At 39.0% G+C, this 17,157-nt stretch overlaps 1 protein-coding gene across 1 annotated transcript in view; it reads right to left on the minus strand.

The window, feature by feature from the left end:
* Positions 1–305: 305 nt before the first annotated feature.
* Positions 306–17,157, minus strand: part of MARCO (macrophage receptor with collagenous structure) — a 31,268-nt gene continuing 14,416 nt past the window's right edge. The window contains exons 10-17 of the mRNA XM_070736986.1: positions 15,108–15,215; positions 11,773–11,880; positions 7,359–7,403; positions 5,730–5,813; positions 5,004–5,057; positions 2,581–2,625; positions 1,163–1,336; positions 306–717 (exon numbers count right to left, since the gene is read on the minus strand). Coding sequence (XP_070593087.1) covers positions 587–717; positions 1,163–1,336; positions 2,581–2,625; positions 5,004–5,057; positions 5,730–5,813; positions 7,359–7,403; positions 11,773–11,880; positions 15,108–15,215 — 749 coding nt within the window. The 3' untranslated portion in view covers positions 306–586. The remainder of the gene's footprint in view (positions 718–1,162; positions 1,337–2,580; positions 2,626–5,003; positions 5,058–5,729; positions 5,814–7,358; positions 7,404–11,772; positions 11,881–15,107; positions 15,216–17,157) is intronic.

Here is a 17,157-nt window from a genome sequence, read left to right on the forward strand (position 1 = left end):
TATGCACAGGTTCGAAATCAGGATTCAACATGATGTCACCTTGATGTGGAATTTCAAGAAAAGGCACCCCTGGAAGAGGGTGAAAGCAAGATACAGGGTAAAGAAACATGGTCATTCTTTTTTGTAAAGTTTTACTTCAGATGATAAAGACTTATGAATTTTTCTTGGAATCCCAGCTACTTTATAAAACAATGATGTGAAGTTTAGTTGTTTTATCTACAGAAGAACCTAGCAAAGCCATTGAAGATGAAATCTAACTTGACAGATATTCATTGCGTTGTGTATGCATCTTCCACATGTGCTTCTTATCAGGAAGTCCAATTGTATCAATAGATCCTTCATCCAGATAAACAGAGATACAATTTATGGGGTTTTTTTCCATAACAAACATTCCTCAGTGTACCTATGAGCTTAGATACATCAAACATATCTTTAAAAATGACTTTGATCAAAGAAGAACTTAAAAATACATTGATGCAACAGAAGACAGTGAGCATTAGCTAACTGATCAGTAAGATACACACCACATGACAAGGCAGAGATGCTTATTTCAATATTATTTTACAGGTTGTGCTGAAAAACTTCCTTAAGCACACTCAACACCAGCATCTTCACTATGACTGCAGTTGTTTTCACCCCATTCACGTTTATTGCACAATTGAATGGAGATTTCACTTCCTGAACATTGCACATCATCCAGCCAGATTCGTCCAGACCCTGATGAGCCAAAATACATAAGCAGAGATTTAATGAGTTAATATATAAATTGTTTCCAAATTCTGTTGATGTCGTCACGCTGCAACACTCGATTGTACAAATCTGAAGGATTGTTGAGAGAATCATATTCCCTTTCTCTCAGATGTCTAAAATTCCTCTCTAGAACTAAGGCCACAGCAAAGATGCTCCCATGCCATGTTTCAGAAAGAAAGAAAGAAAGAAAGAAAGAGAGAGAGAGAGAGAGAGAGAGAGAGAGAGAGAGAGAGAGAAAGAAAAAAGAGAGATAAAAAAGAAAGAGAGAAAGAAAGAGAAAGAAAGAAAAAGAAAGAAAGAAAGATAAAAAAGAAAGAAAGAAAGAAAGAAAGAGAAAGAAAGAGAAAGAAAGAAAGAAAGAAAGAAAGAAAATCTTGCTTTCTGATTTGATGGAAGTTGTGAAGTAGATTACCTGCAGGCGCAGTGAAGGTACTAGCAGCTCGATTGTACCCCAACATTCGGCAAACCACATTGCCATCATTCGTCTCCCAATGATCATCACAGATGGTACCCCATTCTCCATTGTGCAGAATCTCCACACGGCCACGGTGGTTTTGTCCTATGAGTCTCAAGGAAGAACCTAATCCTGTGGTTGTTTGTGTATGTGATTTCAAAAGACAATGACAAAAGCATTAAGGGTTTGATTGCACCAAGTATCCATTGAAAATGAAGAACCTTTCTATTCCAGCTATACATTTGTGGTTTTCCACATCTAAAGGAAGGTTGAGTATAAACTCTCTAGAGGGAAATGGCCAGAAGTGGTATTCAGCAGGTTCTGACCCGTTCTGGAGAAACGGTAGTAAAGACCACCTTTGACTTGCTCCACTTCCATCTATTTATCTGCCTCCCAGTTGATCAGGAGGAAATGTGGATTTTGCAGTATTCTTCCCCTGCCATGCCCACCAAACCACAACCAACCAAACCACAACCAACAAGCTACACCATGCCCACCAAGCCATGTCCACAGAACTGATAGTAAAAAAATTTTGAAGTCCACCACTGGGTGGAAAGCCTTTGTTCAGTTCTGGCTGATGTGCCAGTTGTCACCTTAATGTTCTTTATACATGCCACTATCCTTCTAGACCAGGAGTCTCCAAACTTGGATACTTTAAGTCTTGTGGACTTCAACTCCCAGAATTCCTCAGCCAACCAAACTTCTGGGAGTCTGGTTGATTTGAAGAGTTCTAAATATTATGATTAATGAGTGACCAAACAGAACCTTTACTTTTTGTTAGATTTACAGCCCATCTTTCATTCATAAGTTGAAGGAACTTCTTCCTTCTCTTTTGCCCCCACAAACATGACTCTGGAAAAAACCCAAGTTGAGAGAAAGTGAGCTTCCATAGGGGAAAGTGTAGCCTAGCAGGGGAATCCCTGCTTCTATTTCAACATCTTAACTACTGTAGCACATTGACCCTTTCTGCAATTGGCTGAGAAGACATGCCATTATTTTAATAGGTATAAAAGTATGCCTCATGTGATCACCTAGTTCACCTGAATGGGTAAGCCACTCATGGGAAAGAATAACATAACATTAACAATTAGTTAGGTCCTGAAAAAAACTCCTGGATTAAAATGTAGAAATACAAAGTATAATAAGCACAAATATATTTTCTAATGAAAGGACTGCGTCATATTACTTATCTATAAGTCCTGGTACAAAGGATACTATCTCTGATTTGCCTACTTGTGGAACAGGTATAAATATATGAGTTTTTTACATTGTGCTTTTGCTTTATCTAGCTCTGATGCTACATAAAGAAACCCAGCTCATATGGAGCTTCACGTGTTCAAAAAGATTTTACAAATTGTTTGTTGGGAATACTTTACCTGAGCTGCCCTTTTCACCTTTAGAACCTTGTGCTCCTGGTGATCCTGGTTTAAGAGAATTAACAAAACAAGTGTTAATGAAACAACCATATAACTTGTGTTTTGGGGTTTTTTAAATCATAAAGGAAAGCAGAAACAGTACACAATGGAGTTATAAATAAATAAAACAAATACAGCATGCACCAGAGAGATATTATCTATCTTATTTGTGTTCCATAACTTCCAAGGCATAACTGTTGCAAGAGTTCTCATAGACCCGTGGTTCTCAAACACTTTGGTTTTAGGACCAAAAATTTAATTTAAAAAAACAATTGTTGGAGGACCCTGAAAAGTTTTGTTTGTGTGGGTTATGCTTATCAATATTCATTAGAAATTAAAACAGAGAATTTTTAAAGTACGGTATTTATTTGATCTCATGGACCCATTGCAAATGTGTGGTCCTAGAATGGATTGTTGCTTGCAATTCCTTTCTTTGCTACTACCACAATAGGCTAATTTTCCCCATATATGAAACAGCAACATTGGAGAAGCAGCACTATAGAATCTTTACAGTGACTTTCCATTAAAGATCAACCAAATGAGGCATATGGGTAATCCAGTAGCTTCAATAAAAAGGAATATATATTCATTCTGTTGGATCACCCTGGTATATTGAAGGAACGTCACAGCTGCTTTCCCAGTGAAGGGAGCATCAGTGAAATCGCAGCATCGCAAAAACACCGGAGTCCTCGAAACCCCACTTCCGGACCTCTGTGTTTTTGCAATGCTACGATTTCACTGAGGCTCCCCTCGCTGGGAAACCCCACCTCCGGACTTCCATTGCCAGCGAAGCGCCTGCTTTTGCACTTCTGGGATTCCCCTGCTGTGATTCCCCTGCAGCATCACAAAAACATGGAAGTCCAGAGGTGGGGTTTCCCATGGAGGGGAGCCTCAGGGGAATCCCAGCAGTGCAAAAACAGGTGCTTCACTGGCAATGGAAGTCCGGAGGTGGGGCATCCCAGCAGCGGTGGTGGGTTTGTAAGGTGAAAATAGTTTGTAAGAGGCAAAAAAATCTTAAACCCCGAGTTTTTATCTCAAAAAGTTTGTATGACGAGGCATTTGTAAGATGAGGTATCACTGTGTACATATACAGTTGTGCTAAAACAAATCATAAAGTTCATATGCATTTGATTATATATATATATATATATGTCACATGTTTTTTTTTGCTGAATTTGAAAATTAAGGGATATATATATATATATATATATATATATATATATATATATATATATGTAGATTGTTCTGAGTTAGGGTTTTGCCCCGTGTAATATTTTGAGTGTCTATGCGACGTTTCGGGAAATCACATTCACCATCATCAGGCTGAAGTTTTAAGCTTCGTGCTGTTGTAAATATGGAACATATTTACAACAGCACGAAGCTTAAAACTTCAGCCTGATGATGGTGAATGTGATTTCACCAAAACGTCGCATAGACACTCAAAATATTACACGGGGCAAAACCCGAACTCAGAACAATCTACATACATATACCCGTGAAAATCTACGAATATATATATATAATTATATATAAAATCAAATGCATATGAACTTTATGTTTTGTTTTAGCACAATATGGATTTATCATGTTTAAATTATACATACACACACAGTGGTATCTCTACTTAAGAATGCTTCTACTTAAGAACTTTAAATAAAAAGTTCCAGGCATCGAACATGATTGAACAGAAGGGGGAAAAAACCCATATGCTTAAGTAACATTCCTGTGGAAGATTTCATGAATTATTATTGATTGCAGACAATTATTCTTTATTTTTAGGAATCCTTATACAGTGGTACCTCTACCCAAGAACGCCTCTACTTAAGAACTTTTCTAGATAAGAACCGGGTGTTCAAGATTTTTTTGCCTATTCTTAAGAACCATTTTCTACTTAAGAACCGGAGCCTGGAAAAATTTCCCAGGAAATTTGAGAGCCGCACGAAGGCCCGGCCAGTTTCCTGCCATTCCCCCTTTAATCCCAGCCATCTTGGGCATTTCTGGGCTGTCAGAGGAGCCTTTCGGTGGCGCTTAAGGAGGCTTTGGCACTCCAGAGCGAACAAAGCATTTTCCTTTCTCTGGGTACTTGGAGAGGGAATAAACCTCTGCCAGCACCTAGGGAAAAGAAATGCTCCCTTCGCTCTGGGCAGCGACTGTCATCCTCCTCTTCTTCCTCCTCCTCCCACCCAAATTCCAAGCTTTATTTCTTTCCCAATGGGTTTGCATGCATTATTTGCTTTTATATTGATTCCTATGGGAAAAATTGCTTCTACTTACAAAATTTTCTACTTAAGAACCTGGTCATGGAACGAATTAAGTTCTTAATTGTGTCTCTGTGTATGTGTGTGTGTGCAAAATATTGATACAGTATTGGTTTTGGAATTTACCTGTATCTCCCTTACTACCCTTTTCACCTTGGTCACCTTTTTGTCCTCGTGGGCCTGAAAGAAGAAAGAAGAACTACAGGTTAGAAAGTCTTTGGAAGCTAATGTTTCAGCATGCTATTTGCAGCTTTCAGTTGTCAGGTGAGTCATGGATGACTAAATATGTCTCTATGAACCAGCAGAGACTAGGATTGCCATGAAGAATTGGCAAATAAACCAGTCCTTTGAAAACTCTCTGGAGAAGAGAAGAACAGGAGCTTGTTCACAATCTCCAAATGGCAGCTCTTTGCAAGGAGATTGAGTGCCCTGAAATAAGGGGATAATTTTTTGCTCTCAGTTGTAACAGTGCCTTTAAAAAGAATGCTAAACTAGCTATGCTCACATTGTAATCATGTTTGGACATGATCTACTTAACTATGACTTTGACTCAGGAGTTGACAAACAAACAAACAAACAAACAAACAAACAAATAAATAAATAAAATAAATTATGCCATGGATCTTAGAGACTTACAAAATGGCAAGTTTAATTTGACAACTGGTGAGTTTTACTTTTTTCTTTGATACAAGGACTTTAAAAAAAGATTTATGAACTTTAAAATGCTACATAATTGGCATTCAGAAAAAATAAGGTTTACAGTATGTATGAAAATTATTAATTGAACTGAAGATCAGAGGAATATGGACTTTACTAAGATTACTATTTTTTAAGCCCATGGTATTTGCTTACCTGGAACTTGACTTGCTGCTCCTCTCGCCCCTTGTTCACCCTTTGAGCCACGAGCTCCTGGTAGACCTACATTTCCAGCATCACCTGTTAAGCAAATTAAAGGGTGTGATAGCAGACCTAATGTGGAAGGAATAGTTGCCTATTGTGTACAAAGAAAGGTGTGCTTAGAACCATCCCTTTAATTTGGTAAGAAAACATCATAGAACAGCAATCCTGATCATGTGCTGTCAAAATATTTTGAGCCACAACTCCTAGATTTCACAACCATTGTGTCTAAAAACAAGGCCAACGTTAGTCATATAAACTGAGGCTTCTGTAAGTTGTAGATCAGAAGGTACATAGATCAGAAATTCAGCAGGTTCTGACAGGTTCTGGAGAACCGGTAGCTGACATTTTGAGTGGTTCAGAGAAGCAGCAAATACCACCTCAAGTTGGCCCAAGAATGCGGTGGGAATGGAGATTTTTCAATATCCTTCCCCTATCATGCCCACCAAGTCATGACCAGAGCTGGTAGGGAAATATTTTGAATCTCACCCTTGACATAGTGATGGCAAACCTATGGTACAGGTGCCAGAGGTGGCATGCGGAGCCATATCTGCTGGTACGTGAGCTGTTGCCCTAGCTAAGCTCCAACGTGCATGTGTGGGCCGGTCAGCTGACTTTTGGCTTGCACAGAGGCTCTGGGAGGGCATTTTTAGCTTCCAGAGAGCCTCCAGGGGGATGGGGGAAGTTTTTACTGTTCCCTGATTCCAGGGAAGTCTTTGGAGCCTAAGGAGGGCAAAACATGAACCTACTGGGACCATCAGAAGTTGGGAAACAGGCCGTTTCCAGAGGGCCTCTGGGGGGCAGGGGAAGCTTTTTTCCCCCTCTCCAGGCATTGAATTATGGGTGTGGGTACTCATATATGTGCAATAGAAAGCGCACATGCTCTTTCGGCACCGGAGGAAAAAAAGGTTCGCCATCACTGACATAGACTATAGGTAGTCCTTGATTTATGAGTGTAATTGAACCCGGCAGTCATCAAGAAAATCATCAAGTGACCACGCTCAGTTTCACAACAGTTTTGTGGTTAAGCAAACACCACTTTCATTAAGTGAACACCACAGTCATTAAATGAATGTGGCAGTTGTTAAGTGGAAAAAAAAGTAATAAATCCCAGTCCCAGGACACTGGAAATGGCCATAAATGCAGGCTACTTGCTATCCCCCAAATCTGATGCCAAATAACAAGCAGTAGTCACTTCCTTATTAATTAAATCTAGCAATTTCAGTGAAGACTTCTCTATATTCTGTGTCCTCAAATTATGTCTAGGGAAAAAAATGTAGTCGCTCTTATTTTAGAATTTTTTCAGGTTTAAGTCTTATTGATCTCTGTGTGTCTTATTGCCTAGTAAGCATGCTTTGCTGTGCAGTGCATTCCCATGGATCTTCACTCAAAATTAACCTCTGTCAAATTTAGCAACAATTACCATACTTCCAGGAAGTGGGTGAAACTATTGTTATTCCTGAACTCATCTACAATATGTAAGAATAAATGCTACTGAATATAAGGAAATTGACTTCTGGTATATTCTGGGTTATAGTGTTGGAGAATATTTGTGCCAGAAAGAAGGCAATTAAATTCATTTACCTTGATTTCCTTGTGGTCCAGGAGGACCTCTGTTACCTGGGTGACCTGAAAGAGAAAATAATATTTCCTTGTCTATATGTTTGAGTGTGTTTCTATAACTGAAAGGAGATTCTTTGGGTGTTATGAACATGACATATGAAATGATATAATATATAGAAAATATAAATCAATCAACAATGATCGCACTCCTGGATGATTTCTGGTGGGAGAAGGATGGAGGTGATGCACTCACCCTTGGTTGTCTTGACTTCTCAGAAGCTTTCAGCACCATTGACCATAGTAACCTTTGGGGCCAACTTAGGGAATTGAGGATGGGTGGTACAGTTTTGGGTTTTATCTCATTGATCTCTGTGATCATTGATCTCATTGATCTCTGTTCCTTTTTAATATCTACCTGAAACTGCTGGCCATGGGATACAAGCACGCTGATGGCATATATCTCCATTCCAGGTAAAATAAGTAACACTGTGGCATTTTTTCATAGTGCCTAGAAGCTGTGGGGTCCTGGATGAGGAACAACTGATCTTAACTGAACCCTACTAAGAGTGGATGGGCCCCTCTGTATTCAGAAGTGTAGATAGGTTTCACTACTTCAGACATACCCAGTACATAACCTGGGGTCCTCCTGGACTCATAGCTCCTGGTCAAAGAGCAGATAGCAGCCATGGCTAGGAGGGCCTTTGTTCAACTTTTTGTTGTGCACCAGTTATATCCTTCCCTGGATAGCGAGACCCTCTGCTTTGTCACTCCTGCTTTGTTCATCTAAACTATTGCAATGAACTCTACATGCACCAGTTATATCTTAGGGTGATGGGCAGTTTCAAAATATGAAATATAAAATATAAATTTAAAAATGAGAATAGGAGAATACACCTTTGAAACTTCTACATGAAGGAGACATTGCTGGAATATATTTAGGAATGAGTAAAACTACCAACTGGATTATAGTTCTAGAATGTCAAATGTAGCACTAATGCCTTGAATGGAAGACTAATGAAAAACATTAAATTGTCTAGGGTCTTGGTGGGAGAAAAAACATTTTAAAAAATCAATTATTGAAAAGTCATAAGGCAGAAACTAAAGGACAGCAAATGATACTTGAATAAATTATCCCAACCATAAGTATATTCTATCCATATGTCTTAGAAGAAAAATAGTGCCCACTTAAGGGACATTTCCCCAATGCAGGTGTGCTACATTTCTTTAATCCTCAGGAGTGGCTGAGAATAGACTGAAGAAATCTACAACTCTGGAGGACACCAAGGTTGAGTTAAGGATTAGAGACAGATAAAGTTGAACACTGTGTAAGTGGAATCTGTTGATCTATCCAACAGAGCCACTATGGTGTAGTGGTTATTATGGAATCAGGGCTAGAGAGCAGGAGGCAATGAATTCTAGTTCTCTGTAGGCACATAGCCAGATGGATGACTCTGTCTTCTTACAGAGACAAGAAGAATTAAAACCACAGGGACTTATTCAAACAGCCACTAGGAGTCAGCACTAGGAGATACTAAATAATAATAATTCATTCCATCCTTCCACCTAAGAGGTCATTAAAGGACGTGCATAAGTGCACCAGCATGCCTTCCGTCCCCTGTCCTAATGTTTCTTTTATTTTTTACTAGTACCATGCATATGAATATTATTACAGTGGTCCTTTGACTTTCATGGGGGATCCAAGACCGCCCGCGAAAATCAAATTTCCGTGAAGTAGAGATGCTCCCTTCCTTCCTTCCTTCCCTCCCTCCCTCCCTCCTTCCTTCCTTCCTTCCTTCCTTCCTCTCCCTCCTCCATTCCTGGTTTTACTTACTCACAGAACCCACAGGCGCAACGGGATGGAAGCTGGGGGCTTTGCTGTGCTGCGGCGGGTGGCAGTAAGGCTAGGCTTCAAGTGGAGCATACCAACGCTCCAAGAATTAAAGGGGAGGGATCGGAAGATTGGGGCAGAAAATGAGCTTTTATCTAAAGAAGCAGGATGGGGGGGGAAGAGAATCAAACGCACCGTATTGTACATTGGGTGGCTGCGGGAAAACGTTCAAATGTTCAAAAAAAAACCTGTGGAGTATTTTTTTTATTAATATTTTTTGAAAACCTGTGCTATAACATTTCCGCAAAAGTCAAGGGACCGCTGTATATCTAATGTTTCTTCTTATTTTTTTCTTTTCTTCTTACTAGTATCATGTATATGAATATTATTATATCTTTACATACCTCCAATATGTACTTGACAAAACAAATAAATAAAATAAATAAATAAATATCTGTTCAGCCTCAGGATTAGATTTTAAGGGACCACGGGGCTGCAGCAAGAGATAGTGGAATTTACCCAGTCCCCATCACCTGACAGAATTAAGTCTCTGGATGTTATCATTCTGAAACATTTTGTCAAATTTGGAAGTCAATCTGCTTGGAATTCTCTAGTTTATTCACTTAGGATTCATATACTGTATATCCGAATGGATGTAGAACAGGGAATGGTTCAAAGATAAGCAGAGACCACCGAAGGAGTGAAAGAAGCCAACTTTATTCCAAGAGCAAATGCATCAAAATCCCAACTTATTTTTTAGCCAGCTTTCTTATAGGAATGTTATCTCTATGCAACTTTCAGCCATGTACATGCACAGTTTACATGATGTGGTCATTCATACCCGTTGAACAGTACAGTATTCATACTGTTGCAAAATGCAAGGGCAAAATCTAGGGAAGTCTTGGCAGTAGGCTTTGAGGTGTCAGCAAAAGCACTCCTGTTACATTTTGCCAGAATTTCCCCAAGCTAGAATTTTCCCCAGGCCTTCAGGCCTACCCAGAGCTCCGTGTTTGCAAAGTGTAGAGTTCAAAACTCAAGCTATCTCATGCTAACTTATGCTAACAGCATAATGTGAAGTGAGTACCCATGTGTAGCTTTGGATCATATCTGGGCATGCCCAACCATGTGACCTTAGACCTACACAAGGAATATTACAAATGGAACTAAGGCTAATAAGTCTTAAGGCCTCAAAGGGTGGGAATAGTGTTGATTAAGAAAATTACTAGATCAAGTCATGGGCAAGGAGCATGATCTCATAGGTCTCAGGAGACCATAACAAAATAACAGAAAATATGCAATGGACAGTATGCTATTAATGTGATGACCTCACGGTACAATTGAAATTATTAGGGCTTCCACTTGATATTCAGGGCATCCAAAATAAACTTGCCTCTCTGAGCTTTCTAATGTCATAGTGATGGAAATGAGAATAAATTATTCTTTTCCCCCTCTATAGGTAGCAGACTAAAATGACAGCCTAAGAGCATGAGTCTTCTATCAGGGATAATCGAAGTAGGAACATTCAGAAGAACAGAGTCCATTACCTGCTATCTCTACTATTGCCCATAGAGGTTAATGGGGCAACACTTTGGATATTAATTAATAGCATTCTGAGGAATGAATTCATGGAGCAGAACAAGATTGTTTAGACCACTTCCTGCATCATGAAAATATCTGAGTAGCTTTTTTTTCCTTAGCCTTTCGGAGGGATGGCATAGAATTGACTCTCATGATATCATAAACTGTGATATAGGTTAAATCCAATGTGATGTAGAAACCCAGATTATAGACAAATGGGTTAAACCAAAACCTATAAAGCCATGGCTTGCAGAAGTCTCAGATATAGTTCTATGTTGTTCACATAGATGTGGTATCTATTATTCTACAGCTAAATTTCTCTTTGTCTCAAGACACAGACAAGAGGAATGCATGACCTCAAATTGCTCTTCTCTTCCCAGTTCTATTTCATTCCCTATGGAAGATGTGAAATTTGGGGGGTTTACTCCATTCCGTGTGTTGTAGGTCTTTGTTCTGTTATCCCCCCCCCCGAAAAAAAATAATAAAGAAAATAGGAAGGACCAACTAGTCAAACAATGTAAAGACTGCTAAAATTCCAGAAAGAAAGAAAGAAAGAAAGAAAGAAAGGAGGGAGGAAGGAAGGAAGGAAGGAAAGAAAGAAAGGAAGGAAGAAGGAAGGGAGGAAGGAAGGAAGGAAAGAAGGAAGAAAGGAAGGAAGGAAGGAAAGAAGGAAGGAAAGAAGGAAAGAAAGAAGGAAAGAAAGAAAGAAGGAAGGAAGGAAAGAGGGAAGGAAGGAAGGAAAGAAGGAAGGAAGGAAGGAAGGAAAGAAAGAAAGAAAGAAAGAAAGAAAGAAAGAAAGAAAGAAAGAAAGGAAGGGAACTGCTAAAATATGGCTCGCTATGGTTTGTTTGTGTCTGAGTAGTTGCTGGATGAATTATACCGAAATACTAACCCAAATCATGCTCCCACTATTGGTATTTATTTTTAAAATAGTAAATGTCACATAAACAATGAATGTATGTTGAGTACCTGATTATCCTCTGCGATCTGAATATGACATTCAACATAGCACTTGGTGCTTTCACTTACCTTCGTGACCTTGATCTCCCTTTTCTCCCTTCTCTCCTGGGGGACCAGTTAATCCTCTTGGGCCCACGATTCCACTTTTACCAGGCTCTCCTTCTGATCCCGGTAAGCCTATTTAGCAGGTTAAACACACTAAGTGTAAAGGCAAAAGTCTTCTCATGTGTATAGTCCCTGATTTGTTTTCAGTTACACCATGATCATAACACAACTAATTTGCTTAATATCTGCTTCACTGAGGACAATCACAGTCTAATCAATTAGCTCTTTCTATTAATGATGAAGCTGTGTATTTTGTTTCTGGATCAACAGGCACTTGAGATCATTTGTCATGTGAATGATGAATTAAGACAGATTTTTCTCAATCTGGAGTTTCTACATGATTTAGAAGGTAGCCTCCACAACTCACAACTAGAATGCTAAACTAGCTAGAGAATTATGAGAAACAAAGGCCATCTACCCATTTAGGAGGCACTCTGTTAACAGATTATGCTAATTTGGGTCACAGAAGTATTTTACTTCAGGCTTTAACAATTACAAGACATCTAACTTACAACTTCTTTTTTTAAAAAGATAGTACCCACAGTCACAGCTGGGAGCTGGGGGAGTTTTGCCTTGAATTTGGTTGGATTTGTATAAGTGATTGAACACAGTGTGGAATGGGAAATAACCTGCTTGTCAAGTAGAGAGACATATAAGTAAATTATATAACATTCATAAAATGGTTGGGGGAGTTTTAATATAGTTTGGAAAAGCTATAAGGGAAAAAAAATCATAGGCCAAATTAATTTTATGATTTCCCCCCCTAAAAGTCATGAGATTTCAAAAGCAGGAACCATAATTGGACCAAATTGTTTGGATTTTATGATTTATCTTAATAACAATAATTATAATCAGAATATTTCTTACATATGACCATTTTCACACATATAGTACCCAATTTAATTTACATGGTAGATTTTTCTTCTATAATGTGTCTTGGAATTAATGTAATGTTAATGTAATAGCTACCCATAGTGTAATAAAATAAATAAATAAGCTACTTTTCCTTTAAAAATGAACCTAAAAGAAATTAGGCATTACTGATTTCTGTTGCAAAGAAATGATAGATGGCAGCAAAGAAATACTAGAAACTCTGCCATTTAGTGATAGCCTAGCTCTGCCACCCAAATTTGGTAGCCTTAAGCTTCTATTTCCTGAGAGCAAACTCGGGTAACAAAAGCAATATTATATATTTTTGGTGGGAATCCATGCTGCATTGATGAATTCATTCTGTTTCATCCCCAGACTTTAACTTACACTAACCCTTCAAAGTATCTGATGTAGCCCAGAGACTCCGGACAATAGACAAGATTGTGTACACCGCCTAGAGTCCATCAGGAGTTGGGCGGCTTATAAATTCAATAAATAATAAATAAATAAGAATATTTGTAATTTAGGGTTGAACTGTGGGGTCCTTGGTGCGCTCTGATTTTTATTTTTTTCCTTGAAGAGGTTTCATATCCTAACTAGGGGATATAAAACAGAAGACCCCGTCTTATATTTTTGAACCACAAAATAAGCACTTGACCTTAGTTTTGGGGAGGTATTATTATTTGGGGGAACATGGAACAAGATGGGACTCCACTTACCTGATTTCCAGCTCTGTCTCCCTAACCTTAACTAGAGGAAATGACAGGGACTGAATGTTTTTATGTATTTAAATATTTTCGGGGAAGGCTTATTTTTGGGTGAGGGCTTATTTTGGGGAAAACATAGTAACATCATCAGTGGCAAGCACTTGGGTAATGAAACACCTGCAGGCAAACAACCAATAGCAATAGCAATAGCTCTTAGACTTATATACTACTTTATAGTGCTTTACAGCCACCTCTAAGCGATTTTTCAGTATATTGCCCCCATCAATCTGGGCCTCATTTTACTGGCCTTGGGAGGGTGGAAGGCTGAGTCAACCTTGAGTCAACCTTGAGCCAATGAGGCACAAACTGCCCAACTGCTGGCAATCAACTGAAGTAGCCTGCAGCACTACATTCTAACCACTGTGCCACCAAATTATAGAGCAGGGGCCTCTAACCTTGGCAAGTTTAAGACTTGTGGATTTCAACTCCCAGAATTTGTCAGCCAGCAAAATAATTTCTGGGAATTGAAGTCCATAAATCTTAAAGTTGCCAGTGTTGGAGACTCCTGTTATACATAGAAACATAGAAACATAGAAGTCTGACGGCAGAAAAAGATCTCATGATCCATCTAGTCTGCCCTTATACTATTTTCTGTATTTTATCTTAGGATGGATATATGTTTATCCCAGGCATGTTTAAATTCAGTTACTGTGGATTTATCTATCACGTCTGCTGGAAGTTTGTTCCAAGGATCTACTACTCTTTCAGTAAAATAATATTTTCTCATGTTGCTTTTGATCTTTCCCCCAACTAACTTCAGATTGTGTTCCCTTGTTCTTGTGCTCACCCTCCTATTAAAAACACTTCCCTCCTGGGCCTTATTTAACCCTTTAATATATTTAAATGTTTCGATCATGTCCCCCCTTTTCCTTCTGTCCTCCAGACTATACAGATTGAGTTCATTAAGTCTTTCCTGATACGTTTTATGCTTAAGACCTTCCACCATTCTTGTAGCTCGTCTTTGGACCCGTTCAATTTTGTCAATATCTTTTTGTAGGTGAGGTCTCCAGAACTGAACACAGTATTCCAAATGTGGTCTCGCCAGCATTCTATATAGCGGGATCATAATCTCCCTCTTCCTGCTTGTTATACCTCTAGCTATGCAGCCAAGCATCCTACTTGCTTTCCCTACCGCCTGACTGCACTGTTTACCCATTTTGAGACTGTCAGAAATCACTACCCCTAAATCCTTTTCTTCTGAAGTATTTGCTAACACAGAACTGCCAATACAATACTCAGATTGAGGATTCCTTTTCCCCAAGTGCATTATTTTACATTTGGAAACATTAAACTGCAGTTTCCATTGCTTTGACCATTTATCTTGTAAAGCTAAATCATTTACCATATTACAGACGCCTCCAGGAATATCAACCCTATTGCACACTTTAGAAGTCATCGGCAAATAGGCAAACCTTCCCTACCAAACCTTCCCCTATGTCACTCACAAACATATTAAAAAGAATAGGACCCAGAACAGACCCTTGTGGCACACCGCTTGTATCCTGATTCTGCTCAGAATACTCGCCGTTAACAACACAAAGAACTCCACAGAATCAGGATAGTTATCATTTCTCTTCTCATAGCACCAGCAGAATGGCATTCTATTAAGAATAGGTAGGAAGAAAATATTTCTCATTTCAAAACGATAATAATTTGTCTTACCACGAGATCCCATCTCCCCCATTTCTCCTTTCATTCCCGGTTCTCCTTTTAGTCCAGTAGGCCCAAGATCCCCTTTCGATCCCATTTCACCATTTATTCCAGGTAAACCTAACATAAAAGACATGTGCACATTTAATATTTCTTTTTTAATTGAGCTACCGTACTCAGTGTCCAGTACTGAATTCAAAAGATTTGATCTTATTGTGATTCATGCTACAATAATAGTCTCAGGGCTGTAGTAGTATTATAATAAACTTTTGATTTGCTTTGGTGTGTTGTAGTGCCTGGCTTTTCACAAAATGACAAGTCATAAATTATAGCTTACCAAACAATGATAGCTCTGTTCATACCAAAAGCAAGCCTATTGCTTAGCATGATATATGCAACTAGAAGGGCCAGGTTTGTACAAGTTTTAAGGCAAAAAACCCACAAAACGATGGCTAGTTTGAAGCCCAGGATTAGTGATGGGCGAACCCAACGGTGTTTGGGTTTGGCAAGTTCGGATGAACTTTACACAAAATTTGGCCGAACCCGAACCGAACCCGAACTCCGAACGCTGCGTGATGTCAAAGCTCCGCCCCCAGAATCCCATCGTTTTTTAATTTTATGGATTTTTTATTTTTATTTATTTTTATTTTTATGAAAAAGGATGCCGCAGCGGCGCTGCAAGCAAAGGGAGGTCCATTCACGTAAAAATAAACATGTTTATTTTTACGTGAAAGGACTGCCCTTTGCTTGCAGCGCCGCTGTGGCGTCCTTTTTCGTAAAAATAACAATGTTTATTTTTACGTGAAGACCTCCTTTTGAAGGAACTGGGGAATCCCTCCCACGAAGAGATTCCGGGGGCAGAGCTTTGACGTCACCGGCAGGTTGCTAAGGACACCAAGGTGATCACTTCCTGGATTCCATGGAATCCAGGAAGTGATCACCTTGGCGTCCTTAGCAACCTGCTGATGACGTCAACACTCCGAACGCCGAATGCGACCCCGAACTTTGCCCGAAGCTTCAAAAAATTTTGGAGTCAGCATACCAAACACCGCAAAATTCGGTACGGACCCGAATTGTGCGAGTTCAGTTCGCCCATCACTATGCAGGATGTCATTTGAGTTGAGCCCTAATAACTAATTTATGGTCCAGAGTGCTGAACAAATGAAGGAATTGGGTTAATTCAATATTGTATGATTAAGTAAACCTTGGAGACAAATTTGGGTGTGCAGGGTCAATTTACCATTTTCCCTGAAGATGGAAAACTGCAGTAGATAGGGCAATAATGCAAACAGGTGGTGTTATACATCTGAGCAGACCTAGATTTACTAATCCAATTTTATATTTTTTGCACATTTTTCTTGCCTAAAATGATAAGAAATGGTGACTTGATGAATTCCAAGAATAATTGAGGGAATTCCAAGGGTCCTTAAGGAGGAAATGGGGCTACTCACATTGCACATCGCTCAATTGGCCTGTTTGGCACAAATCTAATGTATAGTAACTTGAGGAATTATGGCATCTGGGTGTATAATTCCATGAAAAACTTCACATTATCTTTAGCAATCTTTCTATCATCATCCCACTCTCCAAATTTTAATGGTATATCTTTGTGGTGATGTTTATGCAACTATGAATTAGCACAAATTGTATATTCCTTTGAAATATGTGTTACACATTGGCTATACTAAAAGAAAGATGAGATAGTTGTTCAGCATTTGTAGCTGATACAAAATCATATATCTCTGTCTGTCTGTCTGTCTGTCTGTCTGTCTGTCTGTCGGTGTTTGTCTATCTATTTGTCTTTCTGTCTGTCTGTCTGTCTGTCTGTCTGTCTGTCTGTCTCTCTCTCTCTCTCTCTCTCTCTCTCTCTCTCTATCTATCTATCTATCTATCTATCTATCTAATCTATCTAATCTATCTGTCATCTATCAAATGATCTATCACTAAAAGAAAGAGATAATTGCTCAGCATTTGTAGCTACTACAAAATCATATATTTGTCTGTCTGTCTCTATTGTCTGTCTGTCTGTCTGTCTGTCTGTCTGTCTGTCTGTCTGTCTATC

This window comes from Erythrolamprus reginae, chromosome 1 (assembly GCF_031021105.1).
Source record: "Erythrolamprus reginae isolate rEryReg1 chromosome 1, rEryReg1.hap1, whole genome shotgun sequence".
NCBI lineage: Eukaryota > Metazoa > Chordata > Lepidosauria > Squamata > Dipsadidae > Erythrolamprus > Erythrolamprus reginae.